Source organism: Tachyglossus aculeatus, chromosome 8 (assembly GCF_015852505.1).
Source record: "Tachyglossus aculeatus isolate mTacAcu1 chromosome 8, mTacAcu1.pri, whole genome shotgun sequence".
Classification (NCBI taxonomy): domain Eukaryota; kingdom Metazoa; phylum Chordata; class Mammalia; order Monotremata; family Tachyglossidae; genus Tachyglossus; species Tachyglossus aculeatus.
In genome coordinates this window covers 22,373,114-22,396,806 of record NC_052073.1, presented here as the reverse complement: position 1 = coordinate 22,396,806, position 23,693 = coordinate 22,373,114, and the positions used below count along the sequence as shown (strand labels likewise).

The following is a 23,693-nucleotide window of genomic DNA, read 5'->3' as shown; positions in this document are numbered from 1 at the left end:
TCTTTCCTTGCCTGCATTCCCGTGAAATGTTGCTCTGCAACTGCCCATCTGTGGCTTGTGTTGGGCCCAGAGGCTTGAGTTCTCATTTAGTAATGAGTCTCTCTCCTTGGTCGCCACCGTGATTTAAACAAGAAAGGTATTTGAAGGCAAAAGCATCATTCTTCACCTTTCCTCCCTTTCCATTTAAACAATGTGGTGGCGTATCCGATCTCAGCCCTCTCGGGTCATTTTTCAGAATTGCCAATTTAATATTAAGCAGTGAGAAGAGAACACTTGAGTTCCACCATGATTTCTGCAGACAGGTCATTCAGCACCCAGCGGATATCAGTCAGTTGTATTTATGAGCTCTAGCTACGTCCAAAACACTGTACTAAGCGCTTGGGAGAGTACAATAAATCAGAATTAGCAGACTTGATCCCGGTCCATAATAAGCTTATAGTCTAGAGGGGGAGACAGACAATATAAGTAATCTATAATATAGAATCTAAAGATACGTACCTAATATTGGTGATCCTAGGCCTGCAAAGAGTGCTTCAGCCATCATATGTAGAGTTAAAATTTAACAGGGGCTTTCGAAGTGTCATCTGAATTCACTGATGAATTCACCAGTTGCGGAGTTTTAACAGCTATGCCTCTTCCTGGTACAGGTTAGAGTCCGTGCGCTTGGAATATCGAGCTGGGCTGAAGAACATCGCCAATACATTGATGGCAAAGGCGCTGCAGGAGTGCCCCAACTCAGGTAGGAGGAGTTTTCCTCAGTTAAATTATGCTAACTCAGTGGACATTGAGAGATCCTCACCCGCCGCAGCTTTAGAGCCCGAAGCTTGGAATTTAGTTGAAGCGGTTGCGTTGAATCAACTGGGGCCTTAAGTTAAAAATTGGAATGTCAACTAAATAGTTCTTGAACAAGGAGGTCAGGCAGCTAAACCAAATGGAACAGATTTGAGCAGTTGACACTCTGAGTCTGTTTCTTCCCCTCACTCCTCCAACAGGGGACAATCACATGAGCCTGTGAGCACTATCCTTAACTTGTTGAGTAAGGGAAAATGAAGTTGAACATTTGCTTCTTAGAGATAGACTGGCTGCCACTTGCATCACCCAGGAAAGGAGACTGTTCCATCAGGAAATCTTTGAACACAATTCCCACTAGGACTAACAGGAGGAGATCATGCTTTTATGTTCACTTAAAATGCAAGCCATTTCCAGTCAGAGGAAAAGAAAATTCCCTCCGGGGAGAGAGATTTTTAAGCTTCTGGAGTTTCTAGGATGGGGTCCCATATGCATATCTAAATGAACTTTTCTTTCCATTGTCATGTTGCCATTGAATGACTTCAGCTTTTCTCTGAATTGGATTGTAGACAGTTCATTTTATAGTTTATTGAGGTCTTTTCCTCTGAAGATTTAAATCTTTTTTATTCTTTAAGTATTGTAAAAACATTTGTGTAAAATATATTTGTTACACAATATCATAGGCATCTTGACCTTATCTGAAATTAACATGGGACTGTATTTCAGATGGATCTGTATTTTCAGACGATGCTTACTATATTAAAAAATACTCTCCAGGCCTATGGAAATAGTAATTGGCCTGGACAATTTGCATTGGTTCCACTGGTGTTTCTCCCCACTCTTCCCCCTCCGTTGGTATTAGGTGCTTACTATGTGCAGGCACTGTATTGGGTGCTGGGGTAGATACAAGATATTCAGCTTGGACACAGTCCATGTCCCACATAGGGCTCAGTCTAAAGTCCCATTTTACAGATGAGGTAACTTGGGTGTGGAGAAGTGAAGTGACTTGCCCCTGGCCACACAGCAAAGTGGCTTAGCTGGGATTAGAACCGAGGTCCTTCCGACTCCCGGACCCACACTGTATCCACGAGGCAAACTGCTTCTCTGATTCCCAAATGGAACTCTTTACCTTTGTATTGATCCATCAGTGGTATTTTTTGAGTGCTGACTGTGTATGGATCAAGGTACTAAACCCTTAAAAGAGTACAGTGCAATAGACACAATCTCTGCCCACAGGGAATTTACAGTCTATTACTCCACAAAGATCTGCTCCCAGCAAACTCTTGTAGAATGCCCCCACGCACTCCCCGCCACAAATTTATAGGAAGACCTCACCCAGGGGGTCTAGAACAGTGCTTGGCACATAGTAAGCACTTTACAAATGCCATCATTATTATTATTATAGGAAGTCAGAGGCAGAAGTCATATTTCTTTTAGCTCATTGGTTGATTTTTGTAAGATCTAAACTGATTTCATATGGGCCCTGGACGTCTGCTAATCTGCGTAACTATTCAAATCTGATAGTCTTGCCTATGTGGCTTGATTGTTGTTTGTGGGATGATGAAAATGCCAGAAGACACACTTCCCACCAGATTTTGGAGTCTGGTGGACTGTGTCTCTCTCCCTCACCCCACAAGTGCAACAGACAGTATGCGTGATTTGTTCAGGTACATAATAAAAGTTTATGCAATTTTATTAGATTGTCGGCCGCTCCTTGAATAACAGGGACCATGTGTAATTTCCACCTGTGGGTTCTTTCCTGGTACTATATAAATAAGCACATAATAAGTGTTGTTACTACTACTATGCAGATTTTGAAAACTTGTACCAGTATGGGATTTGCTTAGATGCTAGGCTGATTTGGATTCTTTCGAAATTGATGACCAGGATTGAAGTTAGGAGCTGCAAAGGCCAGTCTCTAGAGTTCACCAGTTACATTAATGTTCGTGTTTGAGGAAACCCACCTAAGTTTCTCGGATGTTTTAGAGACCAGATACCAGGGAGATAATGGGGAGAGTTGAGATCAGCGCTGAGCTCTGTGTTCACAAAGTAAGGAATACTGGGAATTCCAAATAATGTAAATTGTACTGCATAGAGAACAGGTTTTGTTTGTGGGAGAAGCTTTAGAAGCCCGGAAGTCTGATTTCTCCAGTAACGAGTTGGTGAATTTTAGGGATCTTGTGGTCAGAAGCCATTTTCCTCGAGGCGAGACCACAGAGGAAGACCAAAAGTGTGGATGCCCTGAAGAAATGCGAGCACGATCCCCACGTTCTCCTCGCTGTGGCTAAGTGAGTACCTGCCTGGATCATCTGAGGTGTTGGTTATCAGATTCCTAGGCATAGGTCAGAAGTTTCTGACCAGTCAGCAGCTGCCCCTGAGAGCTGCCGAAAAAATGAGGGTGGAAGGGAATGTTGGCAGGGCGAAGGGCTGTTCAGGGGAACTTTAGAGAAGAGCTCACAGGAGCCTGAGGAGAGGTGGAATTAGATTCTCCTCTCTCTGCACTCAATTGTATTTATTGAGAGCTTACTCTTTGCAGAGTGCTAAGAGTACTGTATGCAGAGTACTGTACTAAGCGCCAAGGAGAGCACAAAATAACAGAGTTGGTAGACACGTTCCCTGCCTACAACTAGCTTACTGTCTAGAGGGGAGCTCCCTGCCTTCTGTTACTCCCCTTCCTCCTCCCCCATCTCCTCTTTCCCCACAATCTGTCATTTGACAGGACCCTTGGGACTAGTTTTATGGATTTCATTTCAGAATGTAAACATGAGTGAAGAAAATGAAAATTCAGCAGCCAAGTAATGGCAATATTAGTGAACTTAGTATCTTAGCGCCAACAGGGATTTTGTGAATGATCTAGTCCAGATCCTTGCCAAGTTGAGCTTTGCCTAAACCGTTTCTGACAAGTGAGAGCCTTAGCTTCTTCTTGAAAGTCTGCATTTTTGCTTTGAGTATCGCTCCTGAAGCTGTTTGGTACATTTGATCCAGGCCACTCGTCAAACCTGATCTTAATTTGTTTGGAAAACTGTTTAGAAGAACCCACTTGCCTCGAAAGTGAGGGATTGATGCATGTAGCCAGAGGCCTGGTAAAATCCTCCTCAATTCCTCTCTTTCCCTTTCCGTTTCCCACTTCCCGTTGGAGTGCAGAAGTGATGATCAGGCTCTTCCATTTGTCCTCCACTTGACTCGGTAAAAAGCCTAGTGCCTCTGGCCCAAGACATAACTGCTGAGCCACCCGCACTCGTTGTTTTTTTTCCCCTCTCTGAGGCTCCTATTCCAGAGTAGCACTGACTTGGTGATATAGTGATCAGATCCAGCTGTCGACTTGATTTGCTCTTAAATGCCAGAAGAGTTTAAAAGAGGAGGCGTGGAAAGCAGTATACCAGCCCTTTCACAACCTCTCCCAAGCCAGAGCAAATCAAGGCTGTTTTGCTCTAGTGGCTGCAGCCCTAGTCGCCGCCAGATGGGTGACAGCTGATGAGTTCAGTTTTGTCAGCAAAGAATAAGAATTTTAACTTTCACTTTATAAAAAGTTTCTCCAGACTCCTCCTGGCCCAACTTCAGCCCATTTAGTAACCCAGCGAAATCCAGCTCATGTTGCTTCCGCCTCCCATAATGACTTTAATATATGACAGTCTGATATGGATAACTATAACAACCTTGTAAAAGGCTTTTGTTAAAGTAAATAAGTTACTCTTAGTCATTCCCATGCTGGTGTTTTGTATCTTTCCTATCAGGGTTCATGCTCTTTAAATCATAGTTTATCTAACACTGAGCAATTAATGGTATCAAAAGGCTTAAAAAACAATCACGTTATCAGACCATAAAAATTATACGGTTTAGTAACTTGGACCAGCCAAAACAGTCACCTATTCATAAAGAACTAACTTGCTTAATTGAGCCTTATTTGATGTACAGAAACTGGCCCATAAAGTATTTGCACAGTTGTCGTTCTGGCCCTGGGAGAAAACGAAAATTCAAACTGCCCTGGAGATGAACACCGGGTGGGTTGCCGTGAGCTTGGTGTGGGGGTCTCATGTGTTGTAGGTTCCTGCTAAATTGGCAGTGGGGTGGTCTAGCAGGTCAGCCTTGCATGGTGGCGAAGTGTAATGCCTGGTAGTGGGTTAGCTTGGAGTCTGAGTGGCAGAGGCTTGTAAATGGAAGAAAAAAAAAAGACTAACCCATCCAAAATTTATACTCTCCTTTTGTAGTCACTCACTGGGGCCTTGACAAGTTCCTCCTCAGCTCTGGGCCATGGGGTCACTACCCTTCCAGAGGAGTATGGCTCTGGAAATGGAGCATAAGGAGCAAGAACTACTCAAGAGCCCAGTGCCAAAGATGATGATGGTATTTGTTAAGGGCTTATGATGTGCCAAGCTGGAGTCGATAAAAGATATAGTCAGGTCGATAATAGATATAGTCCCTTTTCCAAATGGGGCTCCTGATCTCAGGGGGAAGCAGAATGGACATTGAATCTCCATTTTTTTCAGATGAGGAAACTGAAGCATAGTGCAGTTAAGTGATCTTGGCCAGTGGCAGAGCCAGGACTAGAACCCAGGTCCTCTGACTTCCAGGACCATCCGTGTTCTTTCCACTAGGCCATGCTGTTACTCCCAGGTGCCGCATTTGGAAGCCATGGTTAGGGTCCCCCTAGTAGCATGGGTGCTCAGACTCTCAAAGGGCTATGGCCAGACCATCCATCAAAAAGATGGGCCCCCTCGAGCCTCTGGGGACTTGACCAGTTCAGGCCTTTCTGGGGAGGTAAATTAGAGGTGAGAAAAAACACCCTGGAAATTTGGGTCCCATAGATTCTGTCCATGCCCTGTGTTTCTTGCAGCCAGTGAGCATTGTGGACTGACAATCACAAGCAAAAGTGGTCACCCTGAGAAACAGTGTGGCTCAGTGGATCGAGCACAGGCCTGGGACTCAGAAAGGACTTGGGTTCTAATCGTGGCTCCGCCATTTGTCTACCGTGACCTTGGGCAAGTCACTTCACTTCTCTGCCTCAGTTACCTCGTTTGTAAAATTGGGATTAAGACCATGAACCCCATGTGGGACATGGACTGTGTCCAGTCTGATTGTGTCCAGTCTGATTACTTTGTATTGTACTCTCCCAAGCACTTAGTACATTGCTCTGCATGTAGTAAGTGCTTAATAAATACCATTGATTGATTGATTAATTGCTTTTTATCTATCCCAGCCAGTCCCTGGCACATAGTAAGGGCTTAACAAATACCATGGGGCCGGGGAGGGGGGAGGGGAGGGAGTGTGTGGAGGGGAGACCTGGAAGGAGAAGCCCTCAAGTTAGCTTTCCCAAGGAAATCTATTTTTTTGGTTGAGTACTGGTTCCCAGCACCGTTCCACATTGTTTGGCTCAGGGAGAGTCAGACAATCTCTGAAGGATCCACACTTCCTTCTTCCCCTAAAGGATAATTTCTCTACTTCCTTTTCCTGGTTATGGAATTAACTGAGAAACTAAATAGTGAAATCATGGATAGGTATTCTCTCATCAGTCCTATCCAGAATAGAATTGTTTCTTAATGCACGAGTCTTTCTTTTTCATCTCAATTTTCTTCTGGAGAGGAGTGACGAAGGGAATCACCTTTAGTGTTCTGTGGAGGTGATAGAATCTCTCCCTGTCTTGAGAAATAGGAGAGCCCTTCTTTAGTCCAGGTTGGTTGAGGTGTAGCCCTTGCGTAGCCCAAGGGACTGGACTAGATGACCACTTGAGGACCCTTCCAGACTAATGATTATGGAGTAAATGGAAGACTGATTGTTGACTCACGTCCACATTTTCCTCTTTCCTGGGCCTGCGCAATAGGTTGTTTTGGAGTGAGCGGAAAATAACCAAGGCCCGAGAGTGGTTCCACCGAACAGTGAAGATAGACTCTGATTTAGGGGATGCCTGGGCTTTCTTCTACAAATTTGAGCTGCAGCACGGCACAGAGGTAAGGAAAACTCTCTTGGATAAGGCTGTGGTCTGGGAGCCGTTCCCCGGGCATCACCCCCACTCGCCTCCTGCCTGCCTTCCTTCTGAAGAACCCCCAATATCCCATGCAGAATTCCCATGTCTCCCCTTTGGGGGAACCAGGTTCTTATACAGGGGCAAATTTTAGCGGGATTTCTCAGGGTTTGTCAGGATGGCCGGAGGGTGATTTGTTGAGCAATACGCCCTTTGCGTGATTGAGTTCCTGGCCTTGGAGTCCAAGAAGTGAGAGGCTAAAGCTTGATGTTGCTAATTGGATAATGATGATATTTTTTTTTTTTTTGGTGTGCCAGAAAAGGATTAATTGTCTTCTAGATGAACCTTTTAAGGGCTAAAAGTAGGTAATGATTAATGTTTACAGATGGGGAAACATAAACGGACCCAGTGTCACTTCACTTATCTAGAGCTGTTTGTAGCCACCCTCTCCTAAGCTTGAAACATAAACCGTTATGCATCATTTTAAAATAAATGACAAACAATTTTGAAATGATTGGAGGGCCTTAAATGGCTGTATAATCTGTTGCAGAAATATGGAAGAGCCTCAGGCTCTAGAACCCCATGTCCAGAAGCTCAAATTACCCAAGCTGTTTGTGAACTGGGTGAATTAAGGAGCCTTAACATTTTGAATTTTGACCCATTTTCAGCCTGTATGACCTGTTTTGGTCCAGGGCTGCTTAGGAGCAGGGATGGATGAGGATTGCTTGGCAGTGAATCACTCATCCAATTGGGGCATATGCCATTGTACTCCTGGAATGGGCTCTCCAGTCATCCTTCACCCCTCTCTACAAAGCTTACAGTATGGGAAGGCAAGGCATACCAAATCTTTTTCCAGTGAAGTAACCCGCACCCCAAAGCGGTTGCGAGAATCTCGGGCTGAAGCGTGCTCTGTGGAGTCTCAAGAAATTGGCTGCAGCTGCCTTTTAGTCAGTCAGTTGTGTTTATTTAGCATTACTGTGTGCAGAGCATTGTACTAAGCACTTGGGAAAGAACAATATAACAGATACATTCCCTGCAGCAAGTAGGGTTCGGTTCAGTTCGGGACAGCATTCCACTGCTCCACTGGCTGTTCTTTGCCCCACTCAAGTGTTCTTGACTCGGGTGAGACTTGAGTGGGAGCTAATGGAGCCAAAAAAATGAAAAGGAGATCTGGGACACCCTCCTTACCCTCCCGTAACCGAGATGTCCTTGCTATGTGGTAACATGGGCTGGGCAACCAGGAGGGGCCTTCAATCAATCAATCAATCAATCATATTTATTGAGCGCTTACTGTGTGCAGAGCACTGTACTAAGCGCTTGGGAAGTACAAGATGGCAACACCCTTCACTGATTTAAGGTGGGCTGAATCCATTAGTTGCAGGTGAGTGCTTGTTACGCTTTGAGTTTCCACCTCAACTCATCGACGGGGCCTATTGAGAGCCCACTCAACACAGTGCTCTGTCCCGGGCACCTTGCGTGGGGAGGGAGCGTATGGGAAAAGGTGACGCGAACCCTGCCCTCAGAGCCTATGATCTAGTGAGGATCGAGTTACAGTGTAATAGCGCCATGAGTAATGTGATGCCTTTAGGAATTAAGACATGGAACTTGCTCTTTGTTCCCCCTGTGATTTTTGTTGCCCGGCTGTGCCCTGGGGGAAGAAGTCGGTTAGGTTTGCATAGTGCACAGTAGCAATATCATTTGTGGGGAGGGGGAAACCATGACTGCCATGGACAGATCAGTGGGCATTTTCTCTGACTTGAGGAAGACTTAACTTTCCTTGTAGCCAAGCTATTATCTTTCATGAGCGCAAATTTTATTTCACCTCATCTGACCCCCAGTGTTGAGATTGGGGCTATAATATATTGGGGTGTTGAGCTAGGGTTTTCTGGGTGAAGCAAGGGTCTCAGGGACCATGGGTGGTCACTAACACCACTCTTTGGACTCCCCTTCCAGGAGCAGCAGGAAGAGGCGAAGAAGCGCTGTGAGAATGCTGAGCCCCGCCACGGAGAGCTGTGGTGCGATGTGTCCAAGGATATCGAGAACTGGCAGAAGAAGATCGGCGAGATCCTTGTGCTCGTGGCAGCCAAAATTAAAAACGCCTTTTAGAGCCTTGTCTCTTCCTCCGAAAGCAACCCCGGGACAGTGGATTACCCTCAACCAGCAGGAGAGTGCGGGATCCTTAAAACACACACACCATCTGGGGACAGGATAGTCATTTCATCTGGTTTCCAAGATTCGTTTTGAAAGAGAAGGCTCAGCTCCACCCTCAGAAGCTGTACTGACAGTGTCCCCAAGGAACTGGGTTTTGTTCAAGAATTTCCCTTCTGGCATCAGTAATACAGTTCTGGTTGCGGAGCCTTTTTAAGAGGGATAGAGATAGCTATTGTACGGAGCCGTCTCTTACCGATCCTTTCATTTTAATTATTTTTTTTAATTCAACATGTAGCCTCATAACCTTCCATTTCCTTTTGATTTCCTTCTTTGTCTTGAGCTCCTTTCCAATCCTTTCTACCTTCCTTCCGTTTTTTGGAATTTGACCTTTCCCGGTGTTTTCCCATAAGGGAGGTTGCCCCAAGATGCCCCTTGGAGCTGACGTACACTTTAATTCCAACTAGATCGAGGTGATCTTTGGAGCTATTAATCACCAGAAATGTTCAGTGGGCCTAGGGAAAGCCCTTTGCCATTTTGAATTATAAGTCCTGTTTGTGCATCATATTTTCATGGCTAATTTGGGACCGGGCTTTGAACTGTGTACTTTAAGACTACAAGTACATTCAACCAGGCATTCTAGATAGAGCCACTGACTTTATTTTCTACCAAAGGTTTTAATAGCAGGAAAACACATCCTACAGGAGAAAAAAAAAACAGAAGTGATTTCGTTAACAGCAAAAAGGAAGTTGGAGTCAGGCCTACCTTTGGTACATAGCATACAAGATTTGCAGTCTGAAGATCCACTGCTTTGCAAGTAGTATTTAGGGATCTCTAGGAGTCCATTGAAAATAGTGCAATGTTGAAATGCTTATGTAGACATTGCCTGAAGGTATTGCATGATGAGACATTCCGTATGGAATCTTTCTGGGCAAGGTCCAATACTACTGATAATACCTTCAGCCCTTGAAGTTGATCTCTAGAAGGGATGAACGGAAGGGACGAAGACCATTTCCATTCATACAGAGAGCAGCTCCTCTTGTTTTCTAGAAAATGGTCAACCTGAGATTTTGAGTTGTAGCTCCTCTCAATCACTCGTTCCGCTTGCCAGAGTAAGAGATTACCATTCAATCAGTGGTATTATTTGAATGCTTACATGTGTGCCGAGCACTATACTATGCGCTTGGGAGAGTACAATATAGCAGAGTTGGTACACGTTCCCTGCCCATGACAAGCTTAAAGTCTAGAGAGCCGTAAGCCCATTTTCCACATTATATAGATGACTTTTACGTAAATAGGATTGGCAGTATCTCATTCAAAAAGGAACCTAGTGAATGTCCATATTTGGGGTAAGGAATTGCTAATAGGGAGAATCATATCTCCTACTACTTTTGTTCAGTGAGATGGAAAATAAGTTCACCTAGGAAATAGGATTTAGAAATTTGGGTCTGTCTGATCTAATTATTTTGTATCTACCCTCACACCTCATTTATTGCTAGGACTTAATGATATTTCCTGTCCAACTCTGGTAAGCTGTACAGATATTGTGTAAAATATAAACCTGTTACGTAGTTACTTATTGTTTGTTTTGCTCCTATATGATCACCAGCTTCTCCACTGCCATGTGTCCAACATTGGAGGCTTCTGACTGTCAAAAGAGTTAATGGAAGGTAGATGGAGATATCTGACTGGTACTGTGAGAATGTCTTTCCAAAGGTTCAGGTAAAAACTGAATGTCAGCATGAGGACATTTTACAAATGCAGTACAGAAAAATACTGATCCGTCATTTTGTATATGCATTTCTCCATTTAGACTGGGAGAGTACCTAGGATAGACAAAAGATTATATATCATCCTGCTGAAAGCATCGTAATTGGAGAGACTTTACAAAGGTTGACATATAAGGTGCAGTTAGATGAGCGTACAGTGAGTTTAGTCATTCGCACCAATGTCGGGATCCTGTGGGGAGAACAACTAAAACAACGTTTCTCATGAGAAAGGAAAATTTTGTTTGGTGCCCCTCGTTACTCTTCTTGGTATGCAAAGACAGTGCTGCCGGTGACTTTGTTTCCTGAACCGAAGTTTTCACCTTCAGCAGAACGTTCACGGGAGATCACTTCTTCTGAGAGAGGAGACTGTCACTGATTTTGCTCCCCCTCCCACCTCCTTCCCCCTGGGTGGGCATGGAGTGAGTTGACTGGTCTGGGGCTAAAATGGAGGGGCAGGATGTTCGTGCTGCTCATATCAAAATTCACTCTTCCTGAGTACATAGGGGTTTTTTTTTTCCTCTCAGAGCTGTGTCCTAGGGAGTTCTGTGAGAAGTTGTGATCAGTATTTGAGTATTTTAGAGCAGAACCCTTTATGTGATCAAATGAGTCCTGAGTGACTTGGTAAATTTGTGAGCTCCTGTTGCTAGCTAAATGAGTGTAATTGCCTTTCTACCAATCAGCGGATCATTCACAGATATCAGAGTATTCAATCTTGGAAGTGTGCTGCTTATACTGGTAACAGGATGATTTAAGGCAGCATGACTAATTTTTCAGGGAGTATGCCGGTATTAATTTTCCAGGTGACGAGAATAAGATAGACTGGTGTTTTTATTAAAGCCTAAGAAATCTTTCTTTGGAGTCTCTGTGCTTGTGCAACACTTGAACTGTACAATCAGTGATTGTTGGAGGATACATTTTCAGAAACAAATTCATAGAGGGGGGAAAAACCTTTTATTCTGGTTGACAAACAGCAGGACACTTTGTGCGAAAGTCATTAAGACTTGTTCCCCATCGCACCTGATTAATTTCAGAGCTGTTCTGTGTTCCCCTTCTTGTTTCAAAATGAATTTCCTTTTGCTATTTGGTGCCCAGTTTCATGAAAACATTGAAATGGCTAGTATGTTGATTTGATTAAAGTCAGCCTTGAATTAGAAAAGCTCTGCTGTTTCTAGTGGGTGCGAGAGGGAAAAGAAAAGGGGTGGCAGTTTTATTTTTTTAAACTTTTTGTACATCCCCAAAGAATAATTTTTAGCTGCAAATTTTTCCTAAAGATAGTACTCGGATAAATAAACATGAATGACACCATTTTTTGTTCTTTCATATCCCTTTTTTGGTTGAGGCTTGATTTCTTTACTCTTCAGCGATATTACCCAATTATTCTTGCCATGGAAGAAATGGGCTGGGAGATCCTCTGATCCCAATCAACCTTTTGTTAACGAGTTGCTCTTTTAGGACTCTGCTGAGAGCAGGTAAATGGGTGCAACGATTTCTCTGGAGAGTTGCTGTTGTCTAAGTGACCTTAGTTTCAGGAGGAAAAATCTTGTAAATTAACATTAGTCTTTGTCTTCAGCCAGATCAGTATTTTGAAAGTGCCTGACCATTATTTGCTCTCCTTTGCCTCCCATCCTTAACACTCCACATCTTTTTCCCAGGACAAAATGTCCTCCATGAGAACTGCAGTTGGCCTGGGTAAAGTTCACTCGGGACAGGGGTGGGGTGAAAAACCCACCCAAATCGAGTGTGTGTAGTCTGCATGAGTAGGTGGGTGGAGGGGGTGTTCAGGACTTTTCCATGTACATTGTGACAAGGTCCTCCAAATGACCTTCGAAGTAGATAAGTCTTGCATCCATGTCATAGATGAGAAAGCTCGTCTGTTTGAATTCTGTGTCTGTGCTGTGTCAGTTGTCTCTGAGTAGTGGGGGGAGGAGGTGCCTTCCAGTGATGAGCCAGGTTTCACTCTGAGTGAAAGGCACCAGAAGTAACTGAGCAGGACACCCCACTCCTCTCTCTCTCCCCCAGGCTGTCTGGAAGTGTTCAGGAAATAGAGATTCAGTGCCTTTATGTTCATTCATATCCCCCAGGACCACCAACTCCACAATTAGGGGCCCCCTGGGTTATGTATACTATGGGAGAGTTGCTGTGAACGGTCAAAACCTCCAAATCTGTTCTTGATCCGATTTAAAGCCTGGTCTCTGGAAGTCCCCATGATAGAGAGCTGCGTGGGACAGGACAGGACTGGATGGTTTCAAGTCACCTGGAATTTTATACCTTAGAGAAGCTTGGTGGGGGAAGGGGGAGAGTGTCTCTGTGGGCCATTCAAGACACCTATTTGCGTGGTGTCCTTGTGCTCTCTGGAGGGAGGAAATCAGTCTCCTGAAATAAAAGTTCTTTTTAGAGTACTCCTGGTTGAAATGTATTAAATCCTGTTTTTTCTTCTTGGTAGTTTGGAAAGAAAAAGGAAGAATTTACCTGGAGATCACTGAAATTTCTTTGTATAATAGGAATGCCAAATAGACTTAGAAATCCATAACAGCAAGGATCATGCAGGCTCCTGGAAGTCACGCATCTTTCGGGTCTCCCCAGCGTCTGGCCTCTTGTGGACCTTTGGTAAATGAAGGAACCCGTATATAGTTCAAATAGGTCTTGAAGAGAAGAAGCTCCAGCAGCTCCCTGTCTGCACGCACGGCTTTGAGAATTTGTTTCCAATCATCATAAACCAGTATTTATTGAGAGTCCAGGATAGGGGGATGGGGTGGGGAGATGTTTGCCAGAACACTTGTGGCCTTTACATTGATAGCCTATTGTTGCTCTGATTTGAAAGCTCTAGAGGCCCGAGTTTATTGGCTCTACTGGAATGGAAGCGAGAAAGGAGTTTTTGCTTTTTCTTTGCTTCCCTTACTGAGGACCCAGAAGCTGGGACATTTCCATGACACAGTAAAATAACCATCCTCTGGCAGCCACTCCAACTCGGAGCTGCGTTTCATTTTTGTTAAAGGAGAAAGCAAAATCCACCAATTGCTATTGCTTCCACAAGGTTGAGGGAGGAGGGCGGGGACTGGCATTGGTGTAAAAAGTCTGTTGACTGGGTGATCAGCAAATTCAAATCTCTTTCTCAGCTCCTCGGGAAGCCCGGATCTCACGGGATCCAGTATCTCGGAGGGTCCTCTGCCCGGACCTGCCTTTAGTCCGAAGCGTGAAAGTGGACCGGGGTAGCCGATAGGGCCGGGCCACCCGGAGTGGAGTCACACATTCTGCCTGTTGACATGTGTGAGATTTCGCTTCTGTGATGTTTTTCACTTTTTGCCGATAACTATTTAATCAAAGGACAAAGGCCCTCCTGATACTAGTGAAGTTGGAAACCCAGGGCTCTGGCAGGGAGAGCAGGTTAATTGATCATCTGCCTGGAAGACTTGATGAGACAGGATATGAACAGGGGGAGGGGGCAGAACTGAGAAGGCTCCAAAGTGCTTTCTCTCTCTCTCTCTCTCTTCCTCCCCTCCCTCCCTCCCTCTTTCTCTCCCCTCCCTGCCTCCCTCTCTTTCACTCCTACATCGGTTCATGGAGCCAAGTTCAAATGGTGAGCCCGGTGGCGACTGAGGGAGCCGGGCACAGCGAGGGGACGAGCAGCCGCTGGAACCGGTGGAGGGGGCGCCTCGCAGCCGGTCATGGGGTGCCCGGGGGGCTGAGGGCCTTGGCAGGAGGCACCCTCGAGGAGTTGCCCTCGTCGCAGGGGCACCATGCTGCTGCTGCTGCTGCTGGCGAGCTGCTCGGCGTGAAAACGGGCCCGGGATCTGCTGCTCAATGGTAAGGGGGCTGTGGGCATCGCGGGGGGCTGGGGCGGCCTGGGTTCCCCACGGGTGGCATGCGCTCTCTGGGTCCGGCTACCCGGGCGAGGTTGGCCAGCGGGGTGGGCAGGCGATTGCCATTTCCTTTCCTGAAACCCTCCAGCCGGGAAACTCCCCCCTCGACTGTTACAGGAACCCCCCTGCCCCCTGCCCCTGGACTTCCCGGCAGCCGGGCACGCTGCCCCGCGGCCCCATCCTGCGGGGGGGATGCCAGCCGGGCAACGAGGGGGTGCTCCCCCTTGCCACCCTCTCTGGGCTTCGGCTGGCAGCGAGGGGGCGAGGAGCGGCGACCTCCCCCGATAGGAGTGGGGGGCCCTTCTCCTTTCATGCATCCAATCGTATTTACTGAGCGCTTACTGTGTGCAGAGCACTGGACGAAGCGCTTGGAAAGTACAATTCGGCCACAGAGACGGTCCCTACCCAACAGCGGGCTCACAGTCTAGAAGGGGGAGACAGCAAAACAGGCAGGCGTCAATACCATCAAAATATATAAAATTATAGGTGCATTCAGTCGTATTGAACGCTTACTGTGTGCAGAGCACTGGGCTAAGCGCTTGGAAAGTACAATTCGGCCACAGTTAGACAAATAGGCAGGCGTCAATACTATCAAAATATATAAAATTATAGGTGCATTCAATCGAATTGGACGCTTACTGTGTCCAGAGCACTGGGCTAAGCGCTTGGAAAGCACAATTCGGCCACAGTTAGACAAATAGGCAGGCGTCAATACCATCAAAATATATAAAATTATAGGTGCATTCAATCGTATTGAGCGCTTACTGTGTGCAGAGCACTGGACGAAGCGCTTGGAAAGTACAATTCGGCCACAGTTAGACAAATAGGCAGGCGTCAATACCATCAAAATATATAAAATTATAGGTGCATTCAATCGTATTGAGCGTTTACTGTGTGCAGAGCACTGGACTAAGCGCTTGGAAAGTACAATTCGGCCACGGTTAGAGATGGTCCCTACCCAACAGCGGGCTCACAGTCTAGAAGGGGGAGACAGACAGCAAAACAAAGCAGGCAGGCGTCAATGCCATCAAAATATATAAAATTATAGGTGCATTCAATCGTATTGAACCCTTGCTGTGTGCAGAGCACTGGACTAAGGGCTTGGAAAGTACAATTCGGCCACAGTTAGAGACGGTCCCTACCCAACAACGGGCTCACAGTCTAGAAGGGGGAGACAGACGGTAAAACAAAACAAATAGGCAGCCGTCAATACCATCAAAATATATAAAATTATAGGTGCATTCAATCGTATTGAACGCTTACTGTGTGCAGAGCACTGGACTAAGCGCTTGGAAAGTACGATTCGGCAACAGAGACGGTCCCTACCCAACAACGCTCTCACAGTCTAGAAGGGGGAGACAGACGACAAAACAAAATAAATAGGCGTCAATGCCATCAAAATATATAAAATTATAGATGCATTCAATCGTATTGAACGCTTACTGTGTGCAGAGCACTGGACGAGGCGCTTGGAAAGTACGATTCGGCAACAGAGACGGTCTCTACCCAACAACGGGCTCACAGTCTAGAAGGGGGAGACAGACAACAAAAGAAAGCAAATAGGCAGGCGTCAATACCATCAAAATATATAAAATTATAGATGCATTCAATCGTATTGAACGCTTACTGTGTGCAGAGCACTGGACGAGGCGCTTGGATAGTACGATTCGGCGACAGCTAGCGACGGTCCCTACCCAACAACGGGCTCACAGGCTAGAAGGGGGGAGACAGACGACAAAGCAGAACAAGTAGACAGGCGTCAATCCCATTAAAATAAATAGAATTATAGATTCAATCGTATTGATTGAGCGCTTACTGTGGTGCAGAGCAGATCTATACACATTTCCTTTCCTTCTACCTCCCGGTCCTCCTAGTCCCAGTGCTCTGCGACCCAGGGTCGCTCCTAATTGGGGCTACTGTTGGGGGGTACGGGGGGGTCTCCATATCTGCCGGCTCCTCTGCTCTGCCCTCGATCATCTTCCTCACTCCCCCACGACCCTCGTCTTCCCCCTCTTTTCGTCGTCGTCCTCTTTCTGGGCCTGGGGGCTTGCGGTCAGCTCGGGGCAGGGGGCTCTAACCCGCCCGGCCCAGCCCCGGGAAGGTCAGACGCCTTCCCGGACCCGCTTTCCCACCCTTTTTCCCAACCCAACAGTCCGTGTCCAAAGTACAAGGCCCGGTCGGGCCCGCGTGGGCCGGGCAGGAGACGGACCGGCTCCTCCGACGGAAGGGGCTGAAAGGTCGCCGCTGCCAATCCTCTCCCTTCCGCAGCCTGCCGGCATCGCTTCTGGTTTTAAAGATCTTCCTGGAAGGAGGTCCTGGGTCTGCCTTTCAGCTTCCACTCAGCCAGAAAATTCTTCCTAAGAATGAACCTTGATCTTCCCAAGTGCAGTGTCTCTTTGCCCTCTGCGGAGGAAAAACGGACAACCTTTCTTAGCAAGGCAGGACTTGTCGAAACTATGAAAAAGCAGACCTCGGAGTCTTCCCTTTTTACAGGAGAAGGCCAGTGGGGCAGTCACCTTGATGATCAGTTGTCATCAGTGGGGCCATCCCCCATTCCTGGCTTCTGGCATAAAACGATCCCTCAGCCGATAATGTGGGAATTGCTTTGCTAACTGCCTCACACCAGCCTTGCTAACTTGTTTGTGCCTCTAACTGCTTGTGCTCTGATGTGTTCGGCTTGTCTGTACATTTTGGGTTTTAGAGGTCCCTGTGTGTGACTACGGCTTTGCAGAAGAGAGCATGCAAAGAGCTGGAGGGGTCTGTGTGGGAGGCAAAACGATAGTTTCACATTCACCCCCGTCCCGCCCCCTGCCCTCTCACACTCTCACTGCCCAGCTGGCTGAGGAGGAAGAGGGAGGGAGGGGAGAGACTATCATTTGTCCCCCAGGATGCTAAGCGCTTAGTACAGTGCTCTGCACACAGTAAGCGCTCAATAAATACGATTGAATGAATGAAGGGTGGGAGTTGGGTTGGAAGATGGGGTAGGAGTTGGGGGGGGTGCTGTTGAAGCATCAGAAAACTCAGCCTCTTCCTCTCGTCCTCCCCCCATCCCATGCTCAGAATAGAAAGTCTGCATCATGTATATGTGCTTGCATGAAGTCACTTTTTGAGAGAGATGAATGTTTTCATTGCATTTTGACCTCAAATTCATTGCTATTTAAAAGATCCAGACAAGAAAGTCTGGCGTAGGAAGGGAATCGAATGCAAATGCCGACGAGGAGTTAGAAAGCCCCGGGGTTCAATTCTTGAACTGCTTTTGATTTGGGAAGATAAAGGCACCGGTGGGGTCAAACATCAGTCTGGGGAACTGGAAGAGTCCACCCTGCAGGCAAGAGTTCCGTCCTCACCCTTCCCAGGCTGGCCAATTTCTGGGAAAAGGCTTCTGTGCACGAAAGGGACTTAAAGGTTCACTGAAATGCCTCTTTGTAAGGGAACGCGAGCAATGGTTTCCTAGACTTCCGCGTCTCTAGTAGTCCATGCTTAGGGAATTGAAAATCTGGTCTCCAACTGGAAGCGGGTGTGTGAGGGAGTGGCGATTGTTTGTATTAAATATTAATGTGAGAATCGTAAACCTGTCTCAAAATGCCTTTTTAAAACCTCTTTGTTTCTCTGTGATTGTATAGGGCCAAGGGTTTTGGGTGATTGTGCACTGAGCACTCTTGTCAAAGATAAAGTTTATTTACTCTGTATGGGAACTGCCAAGTGAAAGAGGCTTTGCCCTTCTAGGCTGGGTTTCATTATTACATGGAAAGCAAGAAGCTTTCAAGTTTGCAAGGGGTGAATGATGTCCGATCAGGTGAGAACTTTTAACACAGACTTTTCCCTTTCATGTACCAAAGACAGAGAGGTTTTAAGAACAAAAGTGAATACCAGTGAGTTTATTGCTATCCAAAAAATTTAGAACACAACGATCCAGCAGTCAATTTTTTTTAAGGGGGAAGAGGAGGGGAAATGGGTAATTGGGTGCCTAGTAATGATAATTATGGTATTTTACCAAGTCCTTCAGTGTCAAGCATTGTGCTAAGCACTGGATTGTTCCTCAGGGTGCTCACAGTCTAAGAAGTAGGGTGAGCAGGTGGCTTATCCCCATTTTCCAGATGAGGAAACTGAGTCACAGGGAGGTTAAAGTGAGTTGGTCACCCAAGAGACCGGGGACAGAATGGGGACTAGAACCAAAGAGCCTGGGCTTTGGAGTCAGAGGTCATGGGTTTAAATCCCGGCTCTGCCAGTTGCCAGCTGTGTGACTTTGGGCAAGTCACTTGTCTGTGCCTCAGTTACCTCATCTGTAAAATGGGGATGAAGACTGTGAGCCCCCCGTGGGACAACCTGATCACCTTGTAATAATAATAATAATAATGATGGTATTTGTTAAGCGCTTACCACATGCAAAGCACTGTTCTAAGCTCTGGGGAGGTTACAAGGTGATAACCTTCTTGTAACCTCCCCAGCGCTTCCAACAGTGCTTTGCACATAGTAAGCACTTAATAAATGCTATCAAAAAACCCCCAGGACTTCTGGCTCCCAGCCCCATGTTTTTTTCCATTAGACCACCCTGCCTCCCGAAAGTCTTCTGTTTTTTTCTAAATGTATGCTTTGGAAAAAATGGGTATTGTTGTCAACGATGATACTGGGAGAGTATCTGGAGGACAGGCATGTGACCCCAAGAAGACCCACGGAAATGTCATTTCCATTATAAGGCCGGAGTTGTGCCTCCCTTGAGCCTCTGGGTCTGTCCACCTGACTGCCCATGTGTTTGCCTGCTAACCCATTCTCGCTTTCCCCGGAAGGAAGAGGACACGGCAACCTGAGCACTCACATGCTCCCGGCTTCTCCGGAATCATCTCCATTAGACGGAGCCAGCTGTTTCTCGGAGCCAAAGTGCACTTGACTGAGGTCCAGCTCCTGGCGCGGCGTCTGATGCTCAAGTATAATTGTTCTCCCTCTCCAGATTTTCCCCAGGAGTCTCCTCTGGGTTGTTCTTCTAGCAGTGGGGGCTTTCATGCTGGGCAAAGGCAACAAGAAGCGGTGCAGCATTACCGATGTCCTACAGCATTACAAAGCTGTGATCTTCGAGGAGATCCAGATCTTGGTGAGTTCCCAGCCCTCCTGGAGGTGCCAGGGAAAGGGAGGGGTTTACCGGACCGATCTGTTGTGTGTTTGGCTTCTCCACTTCACCTGGACTGCTTTCATTCTAGGCCAGCATGCCTGGGTCAGAGAGGCATCCCATTTGACAGCTTGCCCCTGCTGGTTGGGAGGGGGGCACCCCACCCTATAATAATAATATTTAAGTGCTTACTGTGTGCCAGAACTGTACTAAGTGTTGGAGTAAATGCAAAGTAATCAGGTTCCATATTGGACTCACAGTCTAAGAATTGGGGGTGGGGTGGGGGGAGAATCCCCATTTTGCAGAAGAGGGAACTGAAACACAGAGAAGTTAAGTGACTTGCCCAAGGTCACATAGCAGGTAAGTGCAGGAGTCAGGATTAGAACCCAGAGCCTCTGACTCTTCTTGCTGTGAGGGCTGAGCCTGCAGCAGGAGCAATGCAGGCTAGGTCTATGGAATAACTTTCTGACAGCGCTGGAACAGGAGACTGGAAAGATCTTTGGCTTAGGTGAGACTTTCTTGGGTTTGGGTTGGTGCCTACCTGGTGGCAGGGGACCCCGATTGAATGACTCTTCAGGACAGAGAAACGGATATGAGACTATCCACATTTCCTTTGCGGAAATCAAACCTAACCATTCTTTGGGGCTTTTTGGGGGGAGTATTTTGTAAAGTTCAAACAGATGAGGGAACAGGGACTTTCCCACAGCCACAAAACAAGGTAATGGCAGAACAGAAAATAGACCTCACACTCTCCAGTTCAGCAAATCTTTTTGCCCCTCTGAACCTGGTCGTCCATTTGCAATAAATAACGTGCCCCCATCAACTCGACGCTTCCATCTTACCGCTGAAACTTATTATTATTTTTCTGGGCTCCAATGGGTTTCTTGCAACTCCCCTCCAATGGTTTTCTGAAATTGTGAGCTTGCAGGATGATGTCACAGCCAGGTTGCCACAAGGAGCTGCTTGGCGTCAGATCTTCTTCTGCAGGACCACCCCCTGACCCCACCCCCTCTATACCTCCCCCTCCTTCCGCCCACACACCATGAGCCACCATGTGCCATGAGCACCAGAAACACTCCTCCTCCTCCTCACTGTTGTTGTCAAAAGCAACCCTAATCACTCCTGTGCACAGAGCACTATATTGGGCACGTGGGACCATCCAGTATAACCAAAAGAAATGGTCTCTTTTATAGTCTCATCGATGGTATTTATTGAGCGCTTACTATGTGCATAACACTGTACTAAGCGCTTGGGAGTTGGCAGACATGTTCTCTGCCCACAGAGAGCTTAGAGGTTCATGGGGAGAGATGCTGTCATAAGTGGCTGAGCAGAGCCAAGAGTCAAATGATAAAAACAAAAGTAGGCGAATCATAAAAGAGACATTCGCATGAGGGCTAGCCTGGAAAAATATGACCAGACATGTGGGCATAGCCACATGGAGGAAGTGACTTTCCAAGAGGGCTTGGAAGGTTGGGAGAGAAGCGGTCAGAGGGATTTGAGAGCAGAAGTTCCATGCAAGGGGAGAGGTGTGGAAATGGACTATGAATTACTACCTGTGGCGATTGGGGGCTGCAGAAGAATGAACATAGGAAAGACCTGCAGCTTTTGGCTGGGGTGGGTAGGTTTCCAGCTTCCACCAAGCCACAGGCCCGTGGCAGAGAATGGGAAACAGTGGAATGGGTGCCCAGGGGAAGACGGAAAAAACTAAATCTGAACCGCTTGAAGTCTGGTCAGAGATAACTGTAGAAGGGACAAAGGAGAGGCACTGTGGAATAAAACTGGTTGAGGAAATCAGAACATTCGGACCCATTTCTCCCCCTTGGAGACCTCATCGGCCAGAGAAGAAAGGGAAGAGGAAGAGAAAGTCCACATTATAGACCCACAAATCCAAAATGAGCTGGACGCAATCAAGAACGTGTTGGGAAGCCTCTTCTGTCCTGGGCCAGGAGCAAAGAAGGGGTGAGGATGAGTGGTGATGCCTCATGGAACCCCGTTTCTGTCACTCTAACTTGCTGGATTTAACATCCTACTGCTTTTTCTGGGGAAATGGAAGTTAAATGGCCAGTAGATGTCACCAGAGACTGAGGCAGAGCCTGTGATTTTTCTTGGTCTTGGAGGGTTTTTTTGGGGTAGAGGACGAATGAAGGAAGTCAAGGGAGTAGAGTGGCCAACTGTCCATTTTTATACCAGTTAGTCTGGCTTTCAGCTAGTCCAGTTCCGGGATGGGACCGGATGCTCTTATATCCGTTGTTTTAGTTTCCAGTGCTGCTTCTCCCTTCCCTGTAGCTCTGGTTCCTCAGCCCTGGCAAGGGTGTGCCAAAGGTCTGGAACAAGTCGAACGTTGGGGCCGGGGCGGGGTCAGCGATATCCTGGAGAAGTGCTCTAGGATTATGTGCAATTGGCATAACTCTGCAATACGGCGGCTGTGATATCATCACATCACCCTGTGTGCCCGACGTAGTGTGTATCGTACTGTGACATCGCATGCGTCACTCGTGGAGTGTTTGGGAGGGCCCATCAGTGGACTCCTTAGAAAGGAGCCACTGGCCAGGGGCACGCTATCAGTATGGCCTGAAAAAAGGGGTGGAAGGGAGGGGGAACAGGGTGATGACAAAGTTGGGTGATGGGTTCACCTAGTCTTTCTCTAATTCTATTCAGAAAAACCTGACAGGCCCCACAGGCTCCAGGAGGCGGGGAAGAGGGAAGACCGTGGGGCTGCCCTGCCGCTCTGATAAGGTAAATAAGTGAGAGTCAGCCCCAGGCTTTCAGCTGTTCAACTTAGCTCTCTATGCCCTCTTTCCTGCAGAGACTGCAGTCATGGCTGAGGGAGGGCTCACCCAATCTCCAGACCAGAGCCCTGAGCCTGGACTCCATCCCTCCCTCTGAAGCCCTTCCCCCTATTCTTCCTGACCCTGTCCCCCATGACGACCTGAAGCTCTGGCCATCCTCCACTCTCAGCCACTGAGCTGTGTTTAGTCTCTTCTCCTGGCCCAGGTCTCCTACCCTGTTGCCAGTCCTCCCAAAATGCCCAAGAAAATCAATGCCAGAAAGTCCAGAGTTGGGGAACAGGGAGGGGCAGCTGTGCTGTTGAGCAAGGAGATAACCTAAACAGCGATACCCAGTTTTTCTTAACAATTCACCGGCTCAGGGCTGGGGTCCAAATGTTGGTGTCTTGGACCACGCGGGGCTGATTTTCCACATCAGACCAAGAGTCAGGGGAAGAACATGTGCAGTATCTCTCCTGGGTTGACCAGGGACCCATCCAGCCACAGCTCTGCCTCCATCTATGGCAACAGGATGTGTGGAGGAAGTATGTGATGGTTGCTCTCCTTGACAATCAACCCAATTCATTCATTCATTCAATCGTATTTATTGAGCGCTTAGGGTAGGGATGCCTGCCCTAGCATCTTTAACTCTTCCTCTAATACTCCTTTATGGACCTCTCATACATGAATGCATTCCAGAGCCACTTGAACCTGCTGATGTTTTCTGCCTGCACAACTTCCTGGTGTTATTTATGAGTGTTTCCCTCTGTTTCCACCCTACTGCTTTCAAGCTCCAGTGGATGCCCCTTTATCTAGGGGTGATGGGATTTGCTTAGAACCAGTTTCATGTTCACTCTGTCCATACCTTCCATGATTCTGTAGGCTGCAATCGTGGACTCCCTCAGTGTGTGTCTTTCCAGACTGAAGAATCTTAACCTTTTCAGGTTTTCCTCAGTCCTTTCTTTGTTGCCCTTCTCTGTACTTTCTTGAACTCTAATTTTGATCAATTAATCAGTGGTATTTATTGAGCACTTACCATGTAAAGAGCACTACTGTACTAAGTGCTTGGGAGAGTGCAATAAAACAGAGTGTATAGACCCGTTCCCTGCCTATAAAGAGTTTGATGTCCCCAAATGAGCATTTATAGGTAAAAATGAAGGTGATATTATGAGAGCAGACCTCCAATCCTCCTCAAAGGTTACTCATAATAGAACTTGAGCTTGAATTGTTTTTCTCAAGTGGTGGTGTTTTGTGCTGAATCATCCACACTCTCTTGTCCAGACCCCCAGAAGCCAAAAA

At 46.9% G+C, this 23,693-nt stretch overlaps 1 protein-coding gene across 1 annotated transcript in view; it reads left to right on the top strand.

The window, feature by feature from the left end:
- PRPF6 (pre-mRNA processing factor 6) overlaps positions 1 to 11,968 on the top strand; it is a 45,245-nt gene extending 33,277 nt beyond the window's left edge. Inside the window, exons 18-21 of the mRNA XM_038749985.1 lie at positions 648 to 739; positions 2,963 to 3,077; positions 6,608 to 6,734; positions 8,702 to 11,968. Coding sequence (XP_038605913.1) covers positions 648 to 739; positions 2,963 to 3,077; positions 6,608 to 6,734; positions 8,702 to 8,854 — 487 coding nt within the window. The 3' untranslated portion in view covers positions 8,855 to 11,968. The remainder of the gene's footprint in view (positions 1 to 647; positions 740 to 2,962; positions 3,078 to 6,607; positions 6,735 to 8,701) is intronic.
- The last annotated feature ends 11,725 nt before the right edge of the window (positions 11,969 to 23,693 follow it).